A 26,402-nucleotide genomic window follows, 5' to 3' on the forward strand; every position below is an offset into this window, starting at 1 on the left:
CAGGCACATTTTACTTCCAAAATATTTAGAACAAACATGAAAATCTAAGATATATTCCACCATCCAGGAAATTTCTCAAGATCATGAGTGTTAGTCGCTCAAGTCGTGTCAGACTCTGCAACTCCCATGCACTGTAGGCCCTCCAGGCTTTTCTGTCCGTGGGATTTCCCAGGCAAGAATACTGACATTTCCTTCTCCATAGGATCTTCCCAACCCAGGGATCCAACCTGGGTCTCCTGCGTTGCAGGCAGATTCGTTTCCATCTGAGCCAAAATTTTAAAGCCAGTCATTCTACTCTAATACAGTTATTTAATTTTGTTTTTCTGCTCGCTTTCTCCGTTTGTCTTTCTCCGACGTAGTTTTAATCATTTGCAATATAGACACGGGCTTAATTCATAGCGGCGTAGTGTTAAGAGGAAAGGAATAATCCTACCCTACTAATTTGATGGCGCTGCTTTAGGCTCTGTTCAGCATCAGGAGTGGGAGAAGCGGTTATTTCCAACCGAACAAGCCTTCCAGAAAAATGAGTGGCAGCCTGCGCCAGAGCGAATCTCGTTAGTTTTCACTGTCACTGACATTTCTAGAACCCAGTTTGTTTGCTTCTTGGATCCACCTCCTCACTCCCTCTCAGGGTTCTTTGCCCCCAAAGGACTTTGACTTTACTTTCGCAGTCTCATACCCTTCGCCACCAGGCAGTCCGGCAGAGGCACGCCGCTGGAGTCACTCCGTCCGCTATGTCCCTTTAGGAAACAAATAGCAGGAGGCACTGCCCCAGGCAAGGACACGACAGTGAAGCCGGCACCGGGGGTCGCCCGCGGAGCCTCTGAAGTCCTCGTCTTGGGGATGGAGTTGGCAAGTGCCAAGCTGGGACCAGCAGAGCCGAGCCGGGAACGGCGTTCACCCGGGCCGAGGCGGCAGCCGGAGCGATTGGGAGACGGGACCGCGGGAACCCGGAAACGCCTGGGCCGCACCGGGCCGGCGGCAGCGACGGCGGCAGTAGCGAGTGGCGCTGCGCTTCGAGGGTCGCGGGGGACCCGGCGGGCGCCGCAGCCCGGGGCGCCGGGCCGAGCTGAGCCGCCGCCCCGAGTACGCGCAGCCGGCCGAGCTTCGCGGAAGGTGAGCCTGGTGCGCTCCTGGGTGGCGGCGGGCACGGGCAGGCCGGTGGCCTCAGCTTTGGCCGGAGCAGCTCCGGGAGGATGCAGCGGGCGCGGGGCTGATAGGAAGTCTGTCTGAGTGAAGGGAACGGTGTGGAATACCTTAAGTACTAGCTGAGTGCGGGTGGGAGTGGATGAAGTGACACGTTGTAAGTACGAGGGACGACGTGAGGAATGTGCTGAGTGTAGGAAGGAACAGGGCTCCAGGAAAGGGGTGTGTCAACCAAATGAAAACGGCAGTGTGTGCTTTAGAGTCTGGGGCGTGCGGAACCGAGTGGCCGGAGGGCCAGGCTGGCGGTCATTCCATTTGAGAACTGCCCTGGAGCTCCCGCTCGGTGTACGGCCCTGTGGCTAATGCCGAGCCTGGAGACCGGGACCCTGCGCTGAAGAAGCCTCAGGGACTTCAAGAAATGGAAAGATTGTCCTTGGTAAGGCTAGTACGCAGGCAAAGGCTGTCTGAGGCCAGGTGGGATTCCTATCAGAAAAGGTGTGCTTGTTGGGTTCTGAGTGTTTAGGAAGGGAAGATTTTAATTAACTTTTATTTAAAGCAACTAAACTACAGGGGACGCTGGTTCAAATGAATTAAAGGGTAATATTAAATGTAGTACTGGGGCCATGCTTGGTAAAACACGTTTCATTACTTTATGGTACAAGGCTGAATCTTTTATTATGTTCTGTTACATGCAGTATTTGAAAATGGAACTGCAGTTTTTTTGTTTTCGATCAGCATTCAACTTTGGTAGTTAAAAATGAAATTCGGTAGTTCCTCACTTGGTTCACTTACTCGTTTTCGCTGGTAAACTCAGATTGTTTCCTTTAAAAGCATGACTTCTAAATTTACATTCCTAGTCCTAACTTTCCTCCCAAGTATTGATTCTACTTTTTCAGCATCCCAGTTTGCTTGTTCTCTTTTTCATTTCTGTGCTAAACATGACTTCTCTTGCCTCTTCTTACTTGCTCTGTGGCAGTGGCTGGGTTTGCTGCCCTCAGCCTATCTCCCTTCCAGTAACTCCCCTTGAAACTGCTTTTCAAAACCAGAGGTCTTATGTATTCCTTGGTTTCTCTTTCCTCAGACATACTCAACTGACTTTCTATTGAATCCAGATTAAATTTAAAATTATTTAGGTTACCAACCAAAGCTCTTCAAAAATGTGTAGCTGTCCTTGACTTCAATCAAATCAACACGTCCCTTTCATTCTTTTTTAAAAATTATTTTATCCCACAAGTTCTGTTTTTTAGCTCAATCATAATAGTTACTTTGAAGTTAATTTCTGAGCATGTTCTGTGCCTACGTGCCTTCTTCTTTGCTTACATCCTTTCTTCCTACAAGGAAGACCTTTTTTCCCATCTTTGTAGAAATCATTCTGTCCATCTTTGCAAAAGGTATTCTTTAATGCCATCTCCTTTACTTTTTTTAAAAATTGAGATGTAATTGACATATAACTCTGTATTAGTTTCCAGTGTACATCATAATGATTTGATATTTGTATGTATTGCAAAATTATCACCACAAATCTAGTTAACATTCATCACCACACATAGATACAAAATTTTTCTTGTAATGACAGCTTTTAAGATTTTAAGTTTACTCTTTTTGCAACTTTCAAATATACAATATGGTAGTATTAACTATAGTTACCATGCTGTACAGTATTCCCAGGACTTCTTTTCCAACTAGGAGTTGCTACTTCCTTCTTATAAAGCTCTCTAAAGTCTATCTTCAGTCCAAAACATTCTTCTCTTGTGTGCCGCACTTTATAAGTATTTTATCATATTTGTTAAATTAGCATTTTGCTATCATTTTTTGAGAAAGTTATCTATACTACCTCAAAGATTTATTACTTTGAGGATCAAGTAAAGTACTAAAACATAGAAAAGCATTTTCAAATATAAGATTAATAAAAAGCTGAAATAAGATTATACTACAACACAAAAGTGATCATTCTAAACAGAAATAGAATCATAAACTCAGAGAACAAGCAGGTGGTTACCTGAGGATACAGGGATGGAGGGAGGGGAGAAATAGGTGGAAGAGATAAAAAGGTACAACTTCCAGTAACAAAATAAATGGTCACAAGTGGGAAATGTACAGTGTGGGGAATATAGTCAATACATATGTAAATCTTAGGTGGCAGATGGCGACTATATGTATCATGGTGATTACTTTAGAAACATCTAGAAATAGCAAATCACATGATGCATACCAGGAACTAGCATAGTGTTGTATGTCAGTTGTACTTCAAAAACAAACTCAGAAAAAAGACATCAGATTTGTGCTTACCAGAGGGTGGCAGGGTGGAAGGTAGGGTAGAATTGGAAGAAGGTAGTCAAAAGGCAAAAACTTTCAGTTATAAGGTGAATAAGTACTAGGGCTATAATGTACAACATGATAAAGGTAAGTATTACTTCTGTACTTTATATATCAAAGTTGAGAGTAAATCATAAACATTCTCGTCATAAGGCAAAAAACATAAATATATATTTTCTATTTAATTTACATGAGAAGATTGATATTCACTAAATTTACTGTTGTAATCATTTCACGATGTATGTAAGTCAAATCATTATGCTGTACAACATAAAATTATGTGGTGCTGAATGTCAATTATAGCTCAATAAAACTGGAAGAAATAATAAGTTATCCAGGTTGTCTAACTTCAGCTTGCAGGGCTTTGGGGAAAGGACAGTGTTTAGCTTTTGTGATTCCAAGTCAGAGTAGAGAAAGTTCAAAATGTTAGGTTAGAGAGTCATAACTAGATATTGGGGGAAACTAGAATAATTCAATATCCAATCCAGTGTACATGTAGATTACAAAACCTCAAAGACAGTGGACTACAGTAGAATTTGATATCCACAAAAGTGTGCTGCTGAAACATAAATATTCTCTCTATAGTCCTCTCTACTTCTACCAAAGATAGTCACAGTAAGACTAATTTGTTTGCAAAATAAGTCTAGTCTCATTAAACTTGGCCTGATTATTTATGTAAATGCAGTAAGAATAGTAATTGACCATAAAGACTTTTAAAAATCTGCTTTGCTATAATTTTTAAAAGGAATCTCAGACGTTTGAAAGTATCTCAAGCCCAGAAAGCCAAGCCAAGGACTGACTATCAGATTTCTCCTGTAATACTTAGATTTGAGTGAATTTCTGTCTTCTTTTTCCTTGAGGTCCCTAAGAAATCCTTAAGTTCTTGGACCCACCAGAAAATGACCTTCCTTATTCACCTGTTATGGCTGGGAACTATGAAAGCAAGATACCAGGGGTTTTATGTGTATGTGTGTGTTTTAGTTTGTTTTTGTTTTTCTGGAAGGGGCTTCATTGACCTTGTAAAGTGAAAGTTGGAATTGTGTCCGACTCTTTGTGACCCAATGGACTATACAGTCCGTGGAATTCTCCAGGCCAGGATACTGGAGTGGGAACCCTTTCCCTTCTCCAGGTGATCTTCCCAACCCAGGTATTGAACCCAGGTCTCCCACATTGCAGGCAGATTCTTTACCAAAAGAATGGTGGACTTTATACAAAGTCTACTTTAATTCCTTAAAGTTGATATTATCCTCAAATATGACATCTCAGTCAAAACTTTGGCAGTATAGCCAGTGTTTCCAATTGTATCCTATCACAAGGAAAACAGATTCTTATTGAACATAGGCAAATAACTATATTGTCATGAAATTAAGAACACTCACTATTAATTTCTGATTTCTTGAAGAATCACATAGGGAGAAACAGATAAATAAATGATTCAGTTCTGTTTACAAAGATATAATTTACCAAATTGCTTTCTAGTTTAAGAAAAAAGGTTTCCTTCAGTCTGTTAAAGTGTTAAAGAGCTAGCAATGTTTTTAACAAAAAGTAATAAAATTAAAAATCATTCTCATCATTTTCTCAGTCCCATGTAATTATTCCTGTTTTGCTTGATCTAAGGTTAGTAGTTTCATGAATCCATTAATTTTTTCCATTAGAGCTGTAGAATTTATTACCTAGTTCAATGGTATGATCTTAAAGTTATTACAAATCTGTAATGTAGAGTACTTGTCAGTGTCATTTTCTTGAATCTTTTTGAAGACAAATGTTTTGGACAAACTTCAGGAAAGCGTAAGAATAAAACAGTAACTATTTGTAAATGAGAGAAGACTTAAAAATGGTCATAGTTAAGGATCTAGTGAGAGTTCATTCTAATGCAGTGGAGAAGGAAATTTGATTATTTCTGTGGTACACAAAATTTTAAGATGATAACATCTCACCCCCACCCCAAGCTGGCAGTGGTCAGTAGGACACCAGCTGCAGATGAGATGTAACCCACACTTCTGTCTGGTCATATTTTTTTGGCCCCCAACCTTACAGTTGAGTTACTTGCATACACAAGAATCATAACCTGCATGCCTGAGCAGGCAGAAAACCAACCCCAGTTTTTCAGGACACAAAATGAGACAAACCAGAAAGCAATAGCTGTCCCTGGGAAGGCAAGAATCTAAACCATGAGTGGGCTTCCCTGGTGGCTCAGTGGTAAAGAATCTGCCTGTCAGCAAATTTGGAAAACTCAGCTGTGGCCACAGGACTGGAAAAGGTCAGTTTTCATTCCAGTTCCTAAGAAGGGCAATGCCAGTGAATGTTCAGACTACCACACAGTTGCACTAATTTCACATGCTAGCAAGGTAATGCTCAAAATCCTTCAAGCTAGGCTTCAGCAGTTCATGAACTAGGCTTCAGCAGTGCATGAATTGAGAACTTCCAGATGACAAGCTGGATTTAGAAAAGACAGAGGAACCAGAAATCAAGTTGCCAGCATCCTTTGGATTATGGAAGATACAAGCAAATTCCAGAAAAACATCTTTATTGACTGTGCTAAAGCTTTTGGCTGTGTGGAACACAACAAACTATGGACGATTCTTAAAGAGATGGGAATACCAGACCACCTTACCTGTCTCCTGAGAAACCTGTATGTAGGTCAAGAACCAACAGTTAGAACCAGATATGGAACAATGGACTGGTTCAAAATTGAGAAAGGAGTATATCAAGTCTGTATATTGTCACCCTGCTTATTTAACTTATATGCAGAGTACATCATGCAAAATGCCAGGCTGGATGAATCACAACCTAGAATCAAGATTGCAAGGAGAAGTATCAACAACCTCAGATACGCAGATGATACCACCCTAATGGCAGAAAGTGAAGAGGAACTAAAGAGCCTCTTGATGAAAGTAAGAGGAGAGTGAAAAAGCTGACTTAAAACTCAACATTCAAAAACCTAAGATCATGGCACCCAGTCCCGTCACTTCACAGCAAATAGAAGGGGAAAAAGTAGAAGCAGTGACAGATTTTATTTTCTTGGGCTCCAAAATCACTGGACAGTGACTGCAGTCATGAAATTAAAAGATGCTTGCTCCTTGGAAGAAAAGCTATGGCCAATCTAGACAGCATGTTACAAAGCAGAGACATCACTTTGCCGTCAGAGGTCCGTATAGTCAAAGCTATGGTTTTTCCACGACTGAACAACTGAACTGAACTGAACTGATGGTTTTTCCAGTAGTCATGTGCAGATGTGAGAGTTGGGCCATAAAGAAGTCTAAGTCCCAAAAAGTTGATGCTTTTGAGTTGTGGTGATGGAGACAACTCTTGAGAGTCCCTTGGACAGCAAGGAGATCAAACCTGTCAATCCTAAATATTCATTGGAAGGACTGATGCTGAAGCTGAAACTCCAATACTATGGCTATTTAATGTGAAGAGCTGACTCATTAGAAAAGACCCTGATAAAGGGAAAGACTGATATAAGAAGGAGAAGAGGGCATCACTGACTTCGTGGATATGAATTCGAGCAAACTCTGGGAGATGGTGAAGAACAGGGAAGCCTGGCACATTGTAGTCCGTGGGGTCATAAAGAGTCAGATGACTTAGCAACTGAACAGCAACAACAATGCAGGATTGGTTGGTCCCTGTACCTGGAGGATCACACATTCCGCAGAGCTAAATGCGTGGGCCACAGCTACTGAGCCTATGCTCTACAGCCCAGAAACTGCAACTACTGAGCCCGTGTGCCCTAGAACCTGTGCTCCGCAATAAGGAAGCTACTGCAATGAGAAACCCTTGCACCACAGCTAGAGAGTAGCCCCTGCTCACTGCAACCAGAGAAAAGCCCATGAAGCAACAATGACCCAGCACAGCCAAAAATAAATAGAATAATAAACAATGAATACACCAAAACCATTTTATATACAAAGTTGCAATTCAGAGAATGAATATTTACAAATGTTCTCTCCTGCTAATCTGAATTTGTAAAGGACAGTGTGAGAATTTACCTTCCTCTCTTAGTCTCCTCTCCTGTGATTCATAGTCAGTCTTCCTTGGTTGATGAAGCTCCTTTGGGGAGTGGATTTATGACAGTTGACTTCCTTTTAGAGGATTTATGTTTAAGCAGATAAGGGAAATTCAGAGAGGTTTCCCTGCATTTTAATACCTACTACTCAATATGTCAAAGTAGCATATTTGGGGAAGAGCATATTTTGTTTCCCATCACCACCTTTTAAATGAGAATATTCAGGGTCAGACAGATAAACCCTGTGTCCTACATACGCTGTCTGGGCTACCACAGTTATATTTGAAATGGATATAATTTGTATCATACTCAGTTGAAAGTATGTAGAATGGGTCAGACAGATCAAACCCTGTGTCCCACATAACGCTGTCTGGGCTGCCTCAGTTATATTTGAAATGGATATAATTTGTATCAAACTCAGTTGAAAGTATGTAGGATAAATGACTGGACAAATAATTAGAATCAACTGAAATATTCTCTCCCTTAAAGCCTAATCCTTCGGTAGCTATGAAGTATAACTTTTGAGTTTATCTCCCTTTATTAGAGAAGGAAGTTTCTATTTGATAACAATCTGCTGTGGATTTGTGTATGTCTGTGAAATTATAAAAAACTGAAGAGTAAATTGTAGACCTGTCTGGGTTACTGAGGTAGCTTGAACATCATCAACTAGTAGTTGATAATGATGTGTGTATGAATTTATTAGAGTTCAGATCAATATGAATTGGTAGCTTAACATTAGATTTCACCTGTCTGAAAGACAGGTGTATCCTAAGTACATTAAACTTAATTGTTTCCTTTAATGAAGGAGTATAGTGCTGTGATTATACATGGTTTTTTTATATGTATTTTAATGATTGGTTTTTGAGTGTCTTCTGCTATATAAATTTGAAAGTGTTTGGTATATAAATATGAGTGTTTATTTTATAAGCTAAAGTTTAACTCAGCTGCTCAATCCAGATTGCCTACCCAAAACTCTTACTAGTTTATCATTCATGTCGGAGATACCATCCGATATGGAACCAAAGAATCAGTTGCTTCCTGGAGATAAGCACTTTAATTGAAAAGCTCTGGTAAGTCAGGTAATATAGTAGGAAACAGAGTTAAAATAACGCTGGAATTTTAGATCATGTCAGATAAATGCTAAAAAAGAAAATTATTCCAGTAAGGACATGTCCACACATGACTTTATACCTACTCTGCCTAGTTTTTCTATAAAAGGTAGATAAGGTTTTTCTAAATTCATATGTACTATAAAAAGCCAGTTTTAAATGTTACTAGTGGCATTTTGTTGGAGAATGCAATGGCAACCCACTTCGGTACTCTTGCCTGGAAAATCCCATGGATGGAGGAGCCTGGTGGGCTTCAGTCCATGGGGTCGTGAAGAGTCGGACACGACTGAGCGACTTCACTTTCAATTTTCACTTTCATGCATTGGAGAAGGAAATGGCAACCCACTCCAGTGTTGTTGCATGGAGAATCTCAGGGATGGGGGAGCCTGGTGGGCTGCCATCTATGGGGTCGCACAGAGTCGGACACGACTGAAGCGACTTAGCAGCAGCAGCAGCAGTGGCATTTTGTAACATGAGTCTTATTAAGTTCAGTTCAATTCAGTTGTTCAGTCATGTCCGCCTCCTTGCGACCCCATGAACTGCAGTACGCCAGGCCTCCCTGTCCATCACCAACTCTTGGAGTCCACCCAAACCCATGTCCATTGTGTCGGTGATGCCATCCAACCATCTCATCCTCTGTCGTCCCCTTCTCCCGCCTTCAATCTTTCCCAGCATCAGGGTCTTTTCAAATGGGTCAGCTCTTCACAAAAAGTGGCCAAAGTATTGGAGTTTCAGCTTCAACATCAGTCCCTCCAATGAACACCCAGGACTGATCTCCTTTAGGATGGACTGGTTGGATTTCCTCGCAGTCTAAGGGACTCTGAAGAGTCTTCTCCAACACCACAGTTCAAAGACATCAATTCTGTGTTCAGCTTTCTTTATAGTCCAACTCTCACATCCATACATGACTACTAGAAAAACCATAGCCTTGACTAAATGGGCCTTTGTTGGCAAAGTATTGTCTTTGCTTTTTAATATGCTGTCCAGGTTGGTCATAACTTTCCTTCCAAGGAGTAAGCGTCTTTTAATTTCATGGCTGCAGTCACCATCTGCAGGGATTTTGGAGCCCCCCCAAAATAAAGTCTGACACTGTTTGCACTGTTTCCCCATCTGTTTGCCATGAAGTGATGGGACCAGATGCCATGATCTTCGTTTTCTGAATGTTGAGCTTTAAGCCAAATTTTTCACTCTTCTTTCACTCTCGTCAAGAGGCTCTTTAGTTCCTCTTCACTTTCTGCCACAAGGGTCGTGTCATCTGCATATCTGAGGTTATTGATATTTCTCCCAGCAATCTTGATTCCAGCTTGTGCTTTCTCTGGCCCAGCATTTCTCATGATGTATTCTGCATGTAAGTTAAATAAGCAGGGTGACAATATACAACCTTGACATACTCCTTTTCCTATTTGGAACCAATCTGTTGTTCCATGTCCAGTTCTAACTGTCCTTCCTGACCTGTATACAGGTTTCTTAAAAGGCAGGTCAGGTGGTCTAGTATTCCCATCTCTTTCAGAAGTTTCCACAGTTTATTGTGATCCACACAGTCAAAGGCTTTGGCATAGCCATTAAAGCAGAAATAGATGTTTTTCTGGAACTCTCTTGCTTTTTCAATGATCCAACAGATGTTGGCAATTTGATCTCTGTTTCCTCAGCCTTTTCTAAAACCAGCTTGAACATCTGGAAGTTCACGGTTCACGTATTGCTGAAGCCTGGCTTGCAGAATTTTGAGCATTACTTTACTAGCGTGTGAGATGAGTGCAGTTGTGTGGTAGTTTGAGCATTCTTTGGCATTACCTTTCTTTGGGATTGGAATGAAAAGTGACGTTTTCCAGTCCTGTGGCCACTGCTGAGTTTTCTGAATTTGCTGACATAGTGAGTGCAGCACTTTCACAGCATCATCTCTCAGGATTTGAAATAGCTCAACTGGAATTCCATCACCTCCACTAGCTTTGTTTATAGTGATGCTTCCTAAGGCCCACCTGACTTCACCTTCCAGGGTGTCCGGCTCTAGGTGAGTGGGAGTGATCACACCTTCGTGATTATCTGGGTCATGAAGATCTTTTTTGTACAGTTCTTCTGTGTATTCTTGCTACCTCTTCTTAATATCTTCTGCTTCTGTTAGGTCCATACCATTTCTATCCTTTATTGAGCCCATCTTTGCATGAAATGTTCCCTTGGTATCTCTGATTTTCTTGACGAGATCTCTAGTCTTTCCCATTCTGTTGTTTTCCTCTATTTCTTTGCATTGATCGCTGAGGAAGACTTTCTTATCTCTCCTTGCTGTTCTTTGGAACTCTGCATTCAGATGCTTATATCTTTTCTCCTTTGCTTTTCGCTTCTCTTCTTTTCACAGCTATCTGTAAGGCCTCCCCAGACAGCCGTTTTGCTTTTTTGCATTTCTTTTCCTTGGGGATGGTCTTGTTGCCTGTCTCCTGCACAGTGTCACGGACCTCCGTCCATAGCTCGTCAGGCACTCTGTCTATCAGATCTAGGCCCATAAATCTATTTCTCAACTTCCACTGTATAATCATAAGGGATTTGATTTAGGTCATAACCGAATGGTCTAGTGGTTTTCTCCACTTTGTTCAATTTAAGTCTGAATTTGGCAATAAGGAGTTCATAATCTGAGCCACAGTCCACTCCCGGTCTTGTTTTTGCTGACTGTTTTATCCAGTGCATACTCAGATGAGGCAATGTAGAATTATAATGACTGTTTTGTGAATTATATCCTTTAAACCATCCTATGAAGTACATACTATTGTTTATTCCTATTTTACAGGTAAGAGAAAGGAGGAACAGAGGTTAAGTGTTTTGCCTTGGATATGGTTATGTGGAGATAGAATGTGAAGTTATACAGTCTGGTGGAGACATACTCTAATGTTATGGTGACTGACCGTCTAAAACTTAGACATGTTTCAACACTTAGGCATTATTGCAAAGACCATGCAATAGACTCCTTGCAAAAATTCATGGGCCATGAATTGTAGCTTTGACTGAGAGAAATCATGCTTCGTATCTGAATTCTGGCATATTATGCAAAGGAAGTTATAGACTTAATATCTCAGAACTTCAGTTTTTAATCTGTCAAATGAGTGGTATCTCCTTTACAGATTAAATGAGTTTTAAGTGAGATGATGCCTATAAAGCACCTAGCACAATGTCTGATTGGTTGCAGGTGCTCAGTAAATAGTTATTTCATTAATTTAACTTCTCTTGTGAAGTTGCAACTGTTAGAAAATATTTAATGAAAACCAGTTCCATTTGTTTTTTATGTATATACAGAGAGACTTAATTCACAGGGTCATTTTTCTCTTCTGAGAATTTACATATTACAGAGTTTATTTGTTCTTTTATAAATCTAGCATAGAGTAAATGACTAAAATGTGACCGGCACTGTATTTCAGTTAAAATTTACAAATAGGAAAGCCGTGTGATTAGATCCACATTTTATTAAGACATTGCTATATGGACGGTAGATTTAGAGCTGTGAAACCCTGAAGGCTCTCCCCATCAGAAATGAACCAGAGCATGAGATAGATTCATATTGTATTCAGAAATAGAAACAGAAACTCACAGACATAGAAAACAAACTTATGATTACCAAAGGGGAAAAGCAGGAGGAGGGGTAAATTAGGAGTTTGAGATTAGCAGATAGAAACTACTATGTATAAAATAGATAAACAAGATCCTACCATTTGGCACAGGCACCTATATTCAATATCTTATAATGACCTATAATGAAAAATAATTATGCATGTATAACTGAATCACTTTGCTATATACCAGAAACCATTGTAAATTAACTATACAGTAGTTCAATAAAATTTTTTTAAGTTTTGGAAACAAAAAAACAAGCATAAAACAAAATATTTTTATATCCTATGTAGTTAATACAACCATAGCAAATAGAAACTACTAAGACTATTATAGGTTTACTTGGGAGTGGTTGCGTTGTCAGATTTAGAATGGATTTGAATTTTAATATTGGAATTTTGTCCTTATAGGAGTGTGGTAATCTTTTATTAGTTACCCAAGCACAAATTAACAGCTTAGGATTTTAAAAATTTTTAAAATCTTTGACAGTTTGCCAGGCCATAAACTATCAGTAACAATTCATGTGAAGTTTCAGTTAAATTATTTTCACTGATAAACATATTTTTCTAAAACTATAACCATTTGTGAAGGCTGCAAAGAAAAATATTTTAAGGCCCCTTATCTTAAAGATTTATCCTCAGGCTGAATTAAATAAAGAGCTAGACATTATTCTTGATTACCCTAGTACAGTTTAATACTTAAACATTTTTAAAATGTTAGAAAATACTAGAACCCTATTATTAATATTAGTGCTTGAAAATCAAAGCTATTTTATAGGACTTTGTTTGACTTTCTACATATATATAGATAAATTTCAGATGGTATGTTTTGACAAATGTAGTATACCTGAAATTGGGTAGTAAATCATGTTAAAGGAGTCAGTTTGAGGGTAATTGAATATCGACAGAAAGCTTAAAATTGGAAAATTGTTTTCTAGCTTGTACATTTATCTCTGATTATCTACTATTAATATTTCTGGTTATAAAAACAGAGACTAATAAACATGTAATCTGTACTTTCTTTTGCCTTTATTTTCTTTAAAATAGCAAAGAAATTGATGTTTTATAAAATTAGCTGTAGTAGAATTACTTTGTAATGTTTGTCAAGTCTTTACCTTCCCTGTAGAAGTGTTATTATTAATCATTTAGTTTTATCAACCAAGTGGATAGGCTTCAGATTTTCCATGATGGATGATCACTAGACTGATATCTCATTTTTTGGTATCCTTGATTTGTTACTGATTTTGGCATTTATTTTAAAAAATATATTTATTAAGCACATACTATGTGCCAGGAACTGTTCTATGCACTTTTCAGTATGACCCAGTTTTCCTGTTAACTTATTAATAACTCTTTTGAGTACTGAAAGCTTAATTTTAACCAGTCTTCTTCCAGCACATAGTAAATGCATTCTTCCCGACTACACAAAGACTGGAGAACAATTACATTTTTTCATTATAGACTCAGATGCTTGGTTTGGTTTCCTGGGGCTGCTGTAACAAATTACCACATGTTCGATTGCTTAAAATAAGAGTAATGTATTCTCCCACAGTTTTGCAGGCAAGAAATCCAAAATCAGTATCATTGGGCTAATATCAAAGTGTCAGAGGGATTATGTTCCCTCCGGAGGCTTTAGGGAATAATCCACTCCAGTTTTTCTTCCAGCTTCTGGTGGGCGCCAACATTATTTGGTTTGTGGCTATATCACTCCAGTCTGGAATATCACTCCAGATGCTCAAGGCCAGCATCTTCAAATTTCTTTTTCCTCCATCTTTACAGTGCCATCTTCTCTTTCGTGCATGAATGTTCAGTCATGGCCGATTCTTTGCAGCCCTTTGGACTGTAGCCCTCCAGGGTATTTTTAGGCAAGAATAGCAGAGTGAGTTGCCATTTCCTCTTCCAGGGTATATTCCTAGCTTAGGGATCAAACCTGTGACTTATTTTCTCACCTGACTGCAGGTGGATTCTTTACCCTCTGAGCCATAGCAAAAGCCTTCTTTTAAGTATTTGTATTTTCCTCTTTTGTCTTTTATGAGGACACTTGCATTGGCATTTAGGATTTACTTAGCTAATTCAGAATAATTTTCCCATCTGAAGATCCTTAACTTCATTTCATCTGCAAAATTCCCCTTTCCAAATAAGGTAACATTTACAGGTTCTAGGGATTAGGAACTGTTGCTCAGTAGGGTCAGCAGTTGGGAAGAGTTGACTTAGAGCAGGGAAGAGAGGATGAATGGAACCTGCTAGCACCTTTGTTTCTGTATCATCACATTTAACTCTGAGAATCTTCTGGAGTAATGCCTCTTGCTTCATTCACTCTGCCTTCCAAATCTTGTGCAGGTTTTGTGTTTAGTTGATTCTGACCCAGCACCATATAGAGAAGGGGATTTGGGGAAATGTATTTCAGTTTAACCATTACTGTATACAGTAATAATACAAGGACTATAATTTCCCTGTGATACTTTCCTATCATACACTGTGTCATAGCAGTTTACACCTTTATATTGTTGTTTAGTCTCTTAAGTCGTGTCTCTTTTGCGACCCTATGGACTGTAGCCTGCCAGGCTTCTCTGTCCATGGGTTTTCCCATGCAAGAATACTGGAGTGGGTTACTGTTTCCTTCTCTGACCCAGGGATCAAACCCCCATCTCCTGCCTTGGCAGGCAGATTCTTTGCCACTGAGCCACCTGGGAAGCCCTTGCATCCTTATACTATTTCTTAAATTATTTGAATAATCTGTTGTCTTCCAAGCTAGAGGATAAGCCCTCCGAAGAAAAAGATTGTATTTGTTTTGTTCATCATTGTACATCCAGTGCTCATCATAGTGCCTGACCATGGTATGTATGTGTTTAAACATGGTGGGTGAATTGTGTGATACCTTTATATTCTACTTCTGACCCCATCTCCTGAGTCTTGAAACTATCCTAATGGTTAGTGCCTGTGACCCTGTCATGGAGGAGGAATTTTTCCTTTAATTTTTCTAGGTTCTTCTGACTGGTCTCAGAATTGAATTGACATGAGATAGATTGAGAAAAGAAAAAGCACACAAAAGTTTAATAACACATGTACATACAGAGACCCAGGAAAACTGAGTAACTTGTCAAAATGGCTGAAACCCTCATCTTAAATACCCTCTGCAGCTAAAGACAAAAGAGGATGTTGGAGGTAGTGGTTTGTTTCTTCAAAGAGCAGGAAAGCAATTGACATGAAGATGGAAAAGCAAAAGTTTGCTAAGTAAATATTTGCTGGGCCATGCAGTGACTGTGGTTCAGAGTGCACTATGATCTCTAGGCTCTGCCCAGAGTTTCCACCACACACAGCCCATATTCCTTGCAGATATCTCTGGTGATATTCTGGGAACAGGCCCTCTGTCTAAATTCCCTTTTTTTTTTTCCCCGCTCAGTTAGGGGAAAGGTCAAAGTTTCTTGCTGAGTCTTTAGGGCTTTCACTGTTTTCAGCTTGAAATAATCTGCATGTTGAAGAGATACTTTGGGGTGGCAACTTTTGCCACCCTACAGACCCTAACCTGGATTGTACACTAGCCTCTGTTCTTTGTAGAATGCCTTTTAACTTCAGCCTTTAGCTGTCAATGGCAGGATGTGACCACAGCAGAAAGTGGTAGAATAGCAAAGGGGTAGGGAAATGGATGAGTGAGAAAGGAGTACCTTTTCACGTGGCACCTACCTCACAGTAGAAGGGAATCTTAGAGCTATATTTTTTAGGTCATTATGTTTCCCCAGTCATTAACATGCGTAAAGAGTATGATAATACTGGACAATTTTTAATCTAAAAACTAGAATGCAAAGAGGTTTTATATTTGTGAAGTTGAAGGAATATTTGAGTACTATTGATTTTATCTGAATGTAGAAGTGAAAAATCTGCAGTCTATAAAGAAAAAATCAAGTTAAAAATTGACAGTACTCTAACTTACATACAGGTGATATTGTCTTATGTACACAGAAACCTGGCACCTTGAAGAAGAAAAGGGAGGAGAAACAATGAAAGGTTGTTTAACTTAGAATGTAATAGGAACCACAGACTGTAGAGTCAGTTGCTAAGTGTTACTGAACAGGATTTTGCTTTTCTTAAGCACTCAAGAGTGAACTTAAGCTCACTAGTTTAGTGGAAGTTATTATTTCTACTGTAGAAACAAAATTGACTATATTGATAATACAAAGTACCTTTAACTTATGTGTCTTTTCACTTTTATAAAAAAATAAGACTTTTGAATTTTCCACAGGAATATTATTGAACTTCAAGTACAACTTGGAAGTTGCAACTTTGGGGGGAATATTATCTCTACTGAGATAGTTTGGAAAGAAGACATATACATGCCAGGTGTGATGAATTTTGTTCATCATTATTTAGCATACAGTTATAGGTTGCGGTTTTAAAGTTTTGGCATCATGGAAGATAATGGACAAAAAATTGCAGCTGAAGTCAGCATTTCTGTATGTATTTGCTTTTTCTGTTCATTTACTTAGAAAATACTTGGAAGGTTTGTTTTTATACTAATAGCTGTTTCTGACTACTCTGAATTTATATTTGCATACCACTTTATAATGTGTGTTTTTATATGTTCTCTATTATGCATCAATAATGTGTGATATATAATACTTAGGAAGTGTATTTCAGAACTAGTATTTAGAAAATGTAAAAATAACTCACTCTAAGAAATCTTAAGTTAGAAATTTAGCCTTTTGTTTTTATAATGAAAGGAAAATTAATTTTCAGAATTCCTTAGGTACTTAATAGTCTTTAAAAATCCACATAAATTGTACTACAATTTAAAAACATTAATTAAACATTTAGTTTTGCAGGACTTTTAGTGGCTGGAGACATAACAGCAAAATACAGATATTGTCTCAGTGGAATAATGGGCTTCATACACAGACCTAAATATTATACATATAAGTTATTGGAAATAACTTTGTAGCCAGGCTGATTTTCAGATTTATCTACAAGTAAAAAATAAATAGAAATTTTTAGTATATAGTGTTTTTTTCTTGTTTTTTCCAGTCTTGTTTATCTTACAAGGCCTCAAACAATTGAAGTAACACTCATACTAATCCCCCCCAACAAGAATCTTTAGTAAAAGGCAAAAGATTCAGTTTGAAGAGAAACATGAGTATAGAATTGAATGTTTCAGAATTTGGTTAATGCCTATCTAGTGCAATAATAATGGTATAAACAAACAAATAATGTCTCACTCACCCTGATTAACATAAGGGTGAAAGTAGTAGTAGTGATTAATGATAAATATACTTTATGTAATATATATTTTTTAAACTGTTTAAAGCCTTTAAGTAACTCAGAATTGGTTGACAAAGCATTATAAAGGCAAAGATCTTAGGGAGCTACTTGAATGAAAATAAGGGATATGTAATTAGCATATCAAATATGCTTAATTAAACCTTCTAGTATTTTTGAAAAACCTTTTTTTTCCCCTGAAGATTATTAATTACTGAGAATTTTTCGAACTCTTAATAAGTTCACTATATTTTTTACACACAATTCTAACCAAATCATCATACAAACTCATCAAATACGAATGAATGGGGGTTATTAGGTGAATGAAGTTTTTGTTGTACATTTTTCTTTTAAGAAGTGAGAAGGGATTTAAAAATAATAAAATTCAACTTTGTAAATATCAAACTTCTCTGGCACTTCAGAAGAAAAATAGTGATCGGAAAGCAAATACAAGATCTTTTCTAGTGACTAAGCAAATCCTGAAATATTCCTGTGCAAAGGACTTTTAGAAGGACTTGCAGTGTGACTGTATCAGATTAGTATGTTTATAGTATACACACACCAGCATTACAGTTATACATTATTATTGTTATACACTAATAACTTTATAATAGTTAATATACATTATATATTGCTATATGTATACTCACAGTATACAATGTAATTTTTTTTTCTGCACTGGGTCTTTGTTGCTTTTGTGCAGCCTTTCTTTAATTGCAGAGAGCGGAGTCTATTCTTCGTTGAAGTGCTTCAGGCTTCTCATTGCAGTGGCTTTTCTTGTTGCAGAGCACGGGCTGTGTGGGCTTCAGTAGTTCAGCATGTGGGCTCAGTAGTTGTTGAACAACTACTTAGTTGCTCCACAGCATGTGGAATCTTCCCAGACCAGGGATTAAACCTGTGTCCCTGCATTGGCAGGCAGATTCTTATCTACTGTGCCACCAGGGAAGTCCTCAAAGTTTACAATTTAAATATTGAGATAATACTTCTGGATGAAAAAATTGAAATAAAATTGTGTATAGTTAGAACTAGAAGAGACCTGAGAAGTCATATAAAATATTAAATTTTAGAAAAATAGCTTGAAACAAATTAGCTTATATAATATTTAGGAGCTACTTGTTGAAAAATGTTAAGAAAATTTTTAAATTTAAATCTTTAAAAGGAGAAAAAAGGATCTTAAATGTTCATCAGTAGGAGAATGGGTAAATAGAAGGCCCGCTTATTTGATGGAACGTTATAGAGTTATTAAAAGCAATGAACTAGGTCTGTATGTCAACATAGAAGGCAAAACAATGCTGAATACAGTAAGGAAGATGCTAAATAAGGTATACCATGTTTGTATAGGTGTGTATAGTAAATATAAAACATTAAATATATTTAATATAATATATTAATATACTGTATATTATGTTATTACATGTTCTATATAGATATAATTCTATTAATGTTTAAAATATTGAAATATTTTATATTAAAAGTTTGATGCCATGTGTATATATTAAATATTTAAGCTTACACATATTTCTGTGTAGGTATATAAAATTTTAAAAGTGCACAGAAATACATACTCCAAACACATGTTAATAGGGGCACAGTGAGGGATAAGACTTAGAGTTGTGGCTTAGAGAGAATTTTAACTGTAATGTTTTATTCCTTTAAAAAAGGAAAGATAAGCAAATGTGACAAGATTGATATTTGTTAGTTCTAGGTGGTGGAATTGTGGACATTTGTTACATTCTTTGTATTTTATTATATTTTTAAAATCCATTCTTTTCCCTCAAGAAAGATCTACTGTTTTAGGAGAATTTAGAACTTTTTGATTACAAGACTTTATTTCCTATGTAACTAAGAATCTCCAAAAGTTGTTGAAATCCTTTCAGTGGGAATATGAAATGGCCTAGGTACTTTTTATTATCTTTGCTGCTAATGTCCTCAGGTTTAGAGATTTCCCAAAAACTTAAGAAAAAATGACAGAATCTATGTCAAAATATCTTCATATGTCTTTGAGTAGTGAGATTGGGTTCAATATAATTTTTGTTTCTACATTTTTCTCACTAACAGTAACTACTTTTTAAAGTAAATAAAATAATAAATGCTTTTTTAGAAAAACCATAACAAACCGAACCAAAGAAAGTCATCAGAATGAAATAGTGCTGTTTATTGATCAGGAACAATACATTTTTCATGTCTTAGCTTTAAGGTGAAAGTGGAGCATCTAAGCATCCTGACCCTTCTAATACTGCTCTAAATCTGAGAGCCTCACTGAACTCCAGGTGGGTTCAGGGAGCTTAGTAATTGGGGTCTTTAAAGGAACATGGGTGTTAATTTGTTGAATGGTACATGAGGGTTTTGACAGTAAACTGAATATGGCTACATTTGGGAAATAACAGTTTCTTATTGATTATTGATATGTAAGTTTCTTGGATAGGAAATTTCTATGAAACAAAGAATAACCTGGAAACTAGATGATTGGTATCACCTGAAAGGATAAAAGAAGGGGGATTAGGCAATGAGAAAAAAATGTAGGAGAGACTGAAATTAAATGTTAAACATGAAAATGTTAGAAGTTTGTTTTCAGTTATAATGGGAAAATATTGTAGATTCTGAAATGAAGAAACAGTCTTATAGAAGCAGAACATAATCTTTGTTTTCATCTATTTTGTTTTTATATATTTGCTTTGCATATAGGAGTTGTATTAAATGAAAGTACTTACTTCTACCTATATTGTACTCTAAAATCAAACTAAGTGTTTGTCTTAGAATTACACTTCTTGACAGAGGATGAGATGGTTGGATGGCATCACTGACTCAGTGAACATAAGTTTGAGCAAACTCTGGGAGATAATGAAGAACAGGGGAGCCTGGCATGCTGCAGTCTGTGGGGTTGCAAAGGGTGATTGATGTTAATTTATTTGATAAAAAATTAATAATACATGAAAGTCATGTTGTACTGCTTAAACTGATACAGTACTAGATATCTTATCTCAATTAAACTGGAAAAAAAAGAAATAGGAAAAAAAAAAAGAAATGCTTGATTTTTTTCATTTTGAATTTTTTTTCTTCCTTTAGGCAGAATTGTAAATTCAACTGTAATTCTTTACAGGTGCTCTAGTGCAAATAATCATGTGTTTACATATATTTTACTTCTTAACTTCATATTAGAAAAACAACATCCCTCTTTCCTCCTGCATGTTTCCTCTGCTTCTCATACAGAATGTTTCACTTCTGACACTTCTGGTCATCAAATCTGTGTCGGGGTTTTCCCCACACCAAGGCAAATTCTCTGCAACGCCAGCTAGGTGTCCTTCGGCAGTTCCGATACTACCGATCTGGAGATGGTGTCGGATCCCAGTCTCACAAGGGCTCAGTCTCACAAGACTGCTCCCGCCCTACTTCATATCCTGATCACAACCTGGGTCCCCAGTTACCAACTGACTTGGATTTAGCTACAAATCAGAGGTCCTCAGGCTTGATTAAATTGCTAGAGTGGCTCATAGGACTCAGGGAAACATTTATGTTCGCCAGTTTATTAAAGGATATGATAAAGGATACAGATGAACAATCAGATGAAGATTAGGGCAGGGTCTGGGAGGGTTCCCAGCACAGGAACTTCTGTACCCATGGACTTGGGGTGCTTCACCTTCCCTGTACGGATGTGTTCACCAACCTGGAGGCACTCCGCACCCTATACTGTTGGGATTTTATGGAGGCTTCATCATGTAGGCATGATAGATCATTAACTCCATATTCAGCCCTAATGCCTTCTTAAGACAATGGGGGAGTAGGGGAGCTCAGAGATGGGGCTGAAAATTCCACACTTCTAATCATGGCTTGTTTTTTCTGCTGAGCAGCTCTCATTCAGGACTCATCCAGAAGCCCACCCAAATTTGCCTTATTAGAACAAAAGACACATCTATCGCTCAGAAAATTATGAGGATTTCAGGAGCAATGTGTCAGGAACTGGGGTCAAAGACCAAATATTAGAACAAAAGATGCTCCTAGTGGCCTTATCACTTAGGGAAATACCAGGGTTTCAGGAGCCAGGGCCAGAAACCAGTGTATATTTTTTTCTATTCTCTCACAGACTTAGAAAAATAAAAAATAACATTGTGAGAGACTAAGAATATCAAGAACTGTATTATCACAGTGAATGTTTATATTGATGTTGTATATACTTGAAAGTGGAAAAGCCAAATTGTAGAAGTAATATATCCTGGCTTAGAATCTGACCTTTACATTTTCATTTGAAAAGAAATCAGAGTATTCCCGTTATAATATGTACATTATGGTCTTCAGTTCAGTTCACTCTCTTAGTCATGTCCGACTCTTTGCGACCCCATGGACCACAGCACACCAGGCCTCCCTATCTATCACCAACTCCTGGAGTTTACCCAAACTCATGTCCACCGAGTTAGTGATGCCATCCATCCATCTCATCCTCTGTCGTCCCCTTCTCCTCCTGCCCTCAATCTTTCCCAGTATCAGGGTCTTAATCAAATGAGTCGGCTCTCCTCATCAGGTGGCCAAAGTATTGGAGTTTCAGCTTCAACATCAGTCCTTCAAATGAACACTCAGGACTGATCTCCTTTAGGATGGACTGGTTGGATCTCCTTGCAGTCCAAGGGACTCTCAGGAGTCTTCTCCAACACCACAGTTCAAAAGCATCAGTTCTTCAGTGCTCAGCTTTCTTCACAGTCCAACTCTCACATCCATACATGACCACTGGAAAAACCATAGCCTTGACTAGATGGACCTTTCTTGGCAAAGTAATGTCTCTGCTTTTTAAAATGCTATCTAGGTTGGTCATAACTTTCCTTTTTTGCAGTATGCATCTTTTAATTTCATGGCTGCAGTCACCATCTGCAGTGATTTTGGAGCCCAAAAAAATAAAGTCTGACACTGTTTCCACTGTTTCCCCATCTATCTGCCATGAAGTGATGGGAACGGATGCCATGATCGTTTTCTGAATGTTGAGCTTTAAGCCAACCCTTTCACTCTCCTCTTTCACTTTCATCAAGAGGCTTTTTAGTTCCTCTTCACTTTCTGCCGTAGAGGTGGTGTCATCTGCATATCTGAGGTTATTGATATTTCTCCCGGCAATCTTGATTCCAGCTTGTGCTTCCTCCAGCCCAGTGTTTCTGATGATGTACTCTGCATAGAAGTTTAAAAGCAGGGTGACAATATACAGCCTTGACATACTCCTTTCCCTGTTTGGAACCAGTCTGTTGTTTCATATTCAGTTCTAACTGTTGCTTCTTGCCTGCATACGGATTTCTCAAGATGCAGGTCAAGTGGTCTGGTATTCCCTTCTCTTTCAGAATTTTCCACAGTTTATTGTGATCCACACAGTCAAAGGCTTTGGCATAGTCAATAAGGCAGAAGTAGATGTTTTCCTGGAACTCTCTTGGTTTTTCGATAATCCAGTGAATGTTGGCAATTTGATCTCTGTTTCCTCTGCCTTTTCTAAAACCAGCTTGAACATCTGAAGTTCACGGTTCACGTCCTGCTGAAGCCTGGCTTGGAGAATTTTGAGCATTACATTACTAGCGTGTCCTGCTGCTGCTGCTGCTAAGTCGCTTCAGTAGTGTCCAACTCTGTGCGACCCTATAGATGGCAGCCCACCAGGCTCCTCTGTCCCTGGGATTCTCCAGGCAAGAATACTGAAGTGGGTTGCCATTTCCTTCTCCAAGGCATGAAAGTAAAAAGTGAAAGTGAAGTCGCTCAGTCGTGTCCGACTCTTAGCGACCCTATGGACTGCAGCCTACCAGGCTCCTCCGTCCATGGGATTTTCCAGGCAGGAGTACTGGAGTGGGGTGCCATTGCCTTCGTACTAGCGTGTGAGACGAGTGCAATTGTGCAATAGTTTGAGCATTCTTTGGCTTGCCTTTCTTTAGGATTGGAATGAAAACTGACCTTTTCCAGTCCTGTGGCCACTGCAGAGTTTTAGTTGTACAGAATAAACAAAAGACTTTCTTGAACAGATTTGAAATAATTTTGTAACATTTTCCAGGAAAATCAAATACCTTTGCCAAATGTGGATTGCTGGCAACTTATTCTCCTTTTATACAGAGATAAAAGGCCACCAGGAAATCTTTGAAATTTTACAGTGGCATGTAATGTGATCTAGAGAACCTGATATTTGCCTTTATAACTCCTATTTCCAATTAGTAGGTACAAGGCCTTGAAGAAGTCATCTAACTTCTCTGTTCACTGTTTTCTTTATTGTAAGATGAATAGATTGTACTGGATGATTTATAAAACACTTTCCACCTCTAAAATGCTACTGTTTTATTTCACATTAGGATTCTTTTGCTCACGCAGATTTATAAGAATGAGATAGGTGCGTGATAAAGTGGTTGTGCCACTTTACATTCCCACTAGCAAAATTGAGAGTTCTTTTCACTTTAAACCCTCTTCAGCACTTGGTAGCATCAGTTTTTAAGACTTCATCTATTCTCATAGGTATATATTTATCTCATTGTGGCTTTAATTTGTATTTCTCTAATTACTGTGATATTGAACATTTTTTCATGGGCATATTAGCCATTTTATCTTTTGTTGGTGAAATGTTAATCAAATCTTTTGTCCATTTTCATTTCGGTAATTTTTTCGTACTCATTGTGTTATAAGAGTTCTGTATACATTCTAGATACAAGGCCATGGTCAGATTTTTGTATTGAGAATATTTTCCTCCATGATGTGGTTTGCCTTTCATTATTTTTACAGTATCTTCAGAAGAGCAGATTTAAACTTTGATGATGTCCAATTTTTCCACATTTCTCTTTTGTGGTTTGTGCGTTTTGTAAGAAATGTGGATATTATTTTCTCCTATGTTTTTCCCTTGAATATTTATATTTTTAGCTTCTATAACAGCTCTATTTCTAGTTAATATTTGGCACAAGGCAGATAAATATTGGTTCATTTAAAAAACTACAGATAGCTCATTGTTTCAGAATTATTTGTTAAAAAGACTATGCTTTCTTTTTGGTACCTTTGTCAAAATTATTTGACCAAATATGTGTGGATCTTGTTCTGGAGTTCATTCTGTTCCATTGATCTATTCTTCTGTCCTTATGTTAATACCAGTCTATTTCTAGAGCTTTATAGTAAGTCTGGAATTTCAGTAGTTTAACCCCTTCCACTTTATTTTTCCTTTTCAAATTTGTTTTGGTTGCCCAGGTCCTTTGTCTTTTCCTATAAATTTTCAAATCAGTTTGTCAGTTTCTACCAAAAAAAAAACCCTTCAGGGATTCTTTTTTTTTTTTTAGATTGAATCTTTAGATGAATTTGAAGCAAAGATGTGGCTTGGGGCAGAGAGGCAGCTCACTGGCCATGCACACTACATTAAGTCCTTCCTTGAAGGAGGGTCTTAGTGGATCATCTCCAGGTCTGCAGAGTTTTAGTGATTGATGGTGTTATTCCGATCTTTTGTATTCTTACTGGATTGTGTGTGTGTGTGTGTGTGTGTGTGTGTGTGTGTGTGTGTGTGTGTGTGTATTCTATCAGTTACTGAGAAAGGTGGATTAAAATCCCACATTCTGACTGTAGATTTACATGTTCTTCCTTTTAGTTCTGTCAGCTTTATGTATTTAAAGCTATGTTAGCACATGTACATTTATAATATCTTCCTGATGTGTTGACTTTTATCATTATGAAGTGTCCTTTAATTCTAAAAATAATTCTTATATAGTTTGTTTTGCCTGATACTAATCTAACTCCTCCAACTTTCTCATAGCTATTTTTATCATGGCTTATCTTTTTCCAGTCCTTTTAGTTTATAACATATTTGTATGTTCATATTTAAAGTGAGTCTCTTAGAGTTAATATTAAATTACTTTAGGAAAAATATTGGAGCTTTGCTTCTTTTATTTTGGGGGGATGCTGGATGAAGTGTACATGAGAACTTCTACTTTGTTTTTTCAATGATGTAGATATAAAATTATTTCAAGAATGTTTATAATTGCTTGTTGGTGGTGCATTTTTGTAGTGACCTCTTAAAATTCTTGACTGATAACTCCAACACCTGTACTAACTATGTGTTGTTGCCTGTTGATTGTTCTTATTTATCCTAGTTGAGATTTTTTTGTCTTTTAGTGTGATGAGTACACTCATTTTGGATTGTATCCTGGGCATTTAGAGCATTATGAGACCTCAGTTCCTACTTAAATAGACAGCCACTGGAGAGGGAGGGATGGCGCTGTGTCTTCAATGACATTCACCTTGTATAGGGCAGGAGTGGCTGCCCCCATGATCTGTTTGGCTACAGTGTCTGGTGGGGGCTGGGAGGGCCACCAACTCTGTGGTCATTTGGGCAAGTTAGGGATGGTCAGCAAGGCTGAGCCCACAGATTACACAGCACTCAGTTAGGAAGGTCGCATCCTGTAGGACTGCTGTCTTCCCAGTCCTTGGTTGGAGACGGTGGGTTTTTTCTTACGGCTTTTTTGTTATTGACCTATATCTGCTGGTGGTTCCAGTTTGTGAACTGCTATAGCACCCAGGGTGAGATACATGATTGGCAAAAATCTCAGGGAATTCGCTGCTACATCACTCAAGATCTGCAGTCTCTAGCCAGTTTGCCTTATTTTTTCACCTTTTCAGAGTCGTCTTATAATTGCTTTGTCTTTGGTCTAAGATTTATAGTTGTAACTAGCAGGAAAAATAGGGTGGAATGCGCTTTATCTTCTTTGGAATGAGACATATCTTACTGTTTTTTAATGTTTCTAATTTCTATGTTTTCTAACTTTATTTGCCCTGTATATTTTGTTTTTCAGGCAAATGAAGATAAAACAATGTCAGCCAACCTAAAATACCTTTCTTTAGGAATTTTGGTCTTTCAGACTACCAGTTTGGTTCTAACGATGCGTTATTCTAGGACATTAAAAGAAGAGGGGCCTCGTTATCTATCATCTACAGCTGTGGTTGTTGCTGAACTTCTGAAGATAATGGCCTGCGTTTTATTAGTCTACAAAGATAGCAGTAGGTATCTAG

General features: G+C 38.0%; 1 protein-coding gene across 3 annotated transcripts in view; it reads left to right on the plus strand.

Moving 5' to 3' along the window:
• Positions 735–26,402, plus strand: part of SLC35A3 (solute carrier family 35 member A3) — a 42,451-nt gene continuing 16,783 nt past the window's right edge. Inside the window, exons 1-2 of one of the 3 annotated variants that reach the window (XM_018045813.1) lie at positions 735–1,116; positions 26,186–26,390. In XM_018045813.1, the coding sequence (XP_017901302.1) occupies positions 844–1,116; positions 26,186–26,390 (478 nt within the window). In that variant the 5' untranslated portion in view covers positions 735–843. Of the gene's footprint in view, positions 1,117–1,403; positions 1,583–16,246; positions 16,619–26,185; positions 26,391–26,402 lie in introns of those variants that run through there. The other 2 variants (XM_018045815.1, XM_018045814.1) reach the window with 2 other exon arrangements.

The sequence above is a fragment of the Capra hircus genome, chromosome 3 (assembly GCF_001704415.2).
Source record: "Capra hircus breed San Clemente chromosome 3, ASM170441v1, whole genome shotgun sequence".
Taxonomy (NCBI): domain Eukaryota; kingdom Metazoa; phylum Chordata; class Mammalia; order Artiodactyla; family Bovidae; genus Capra; species Capra hircus.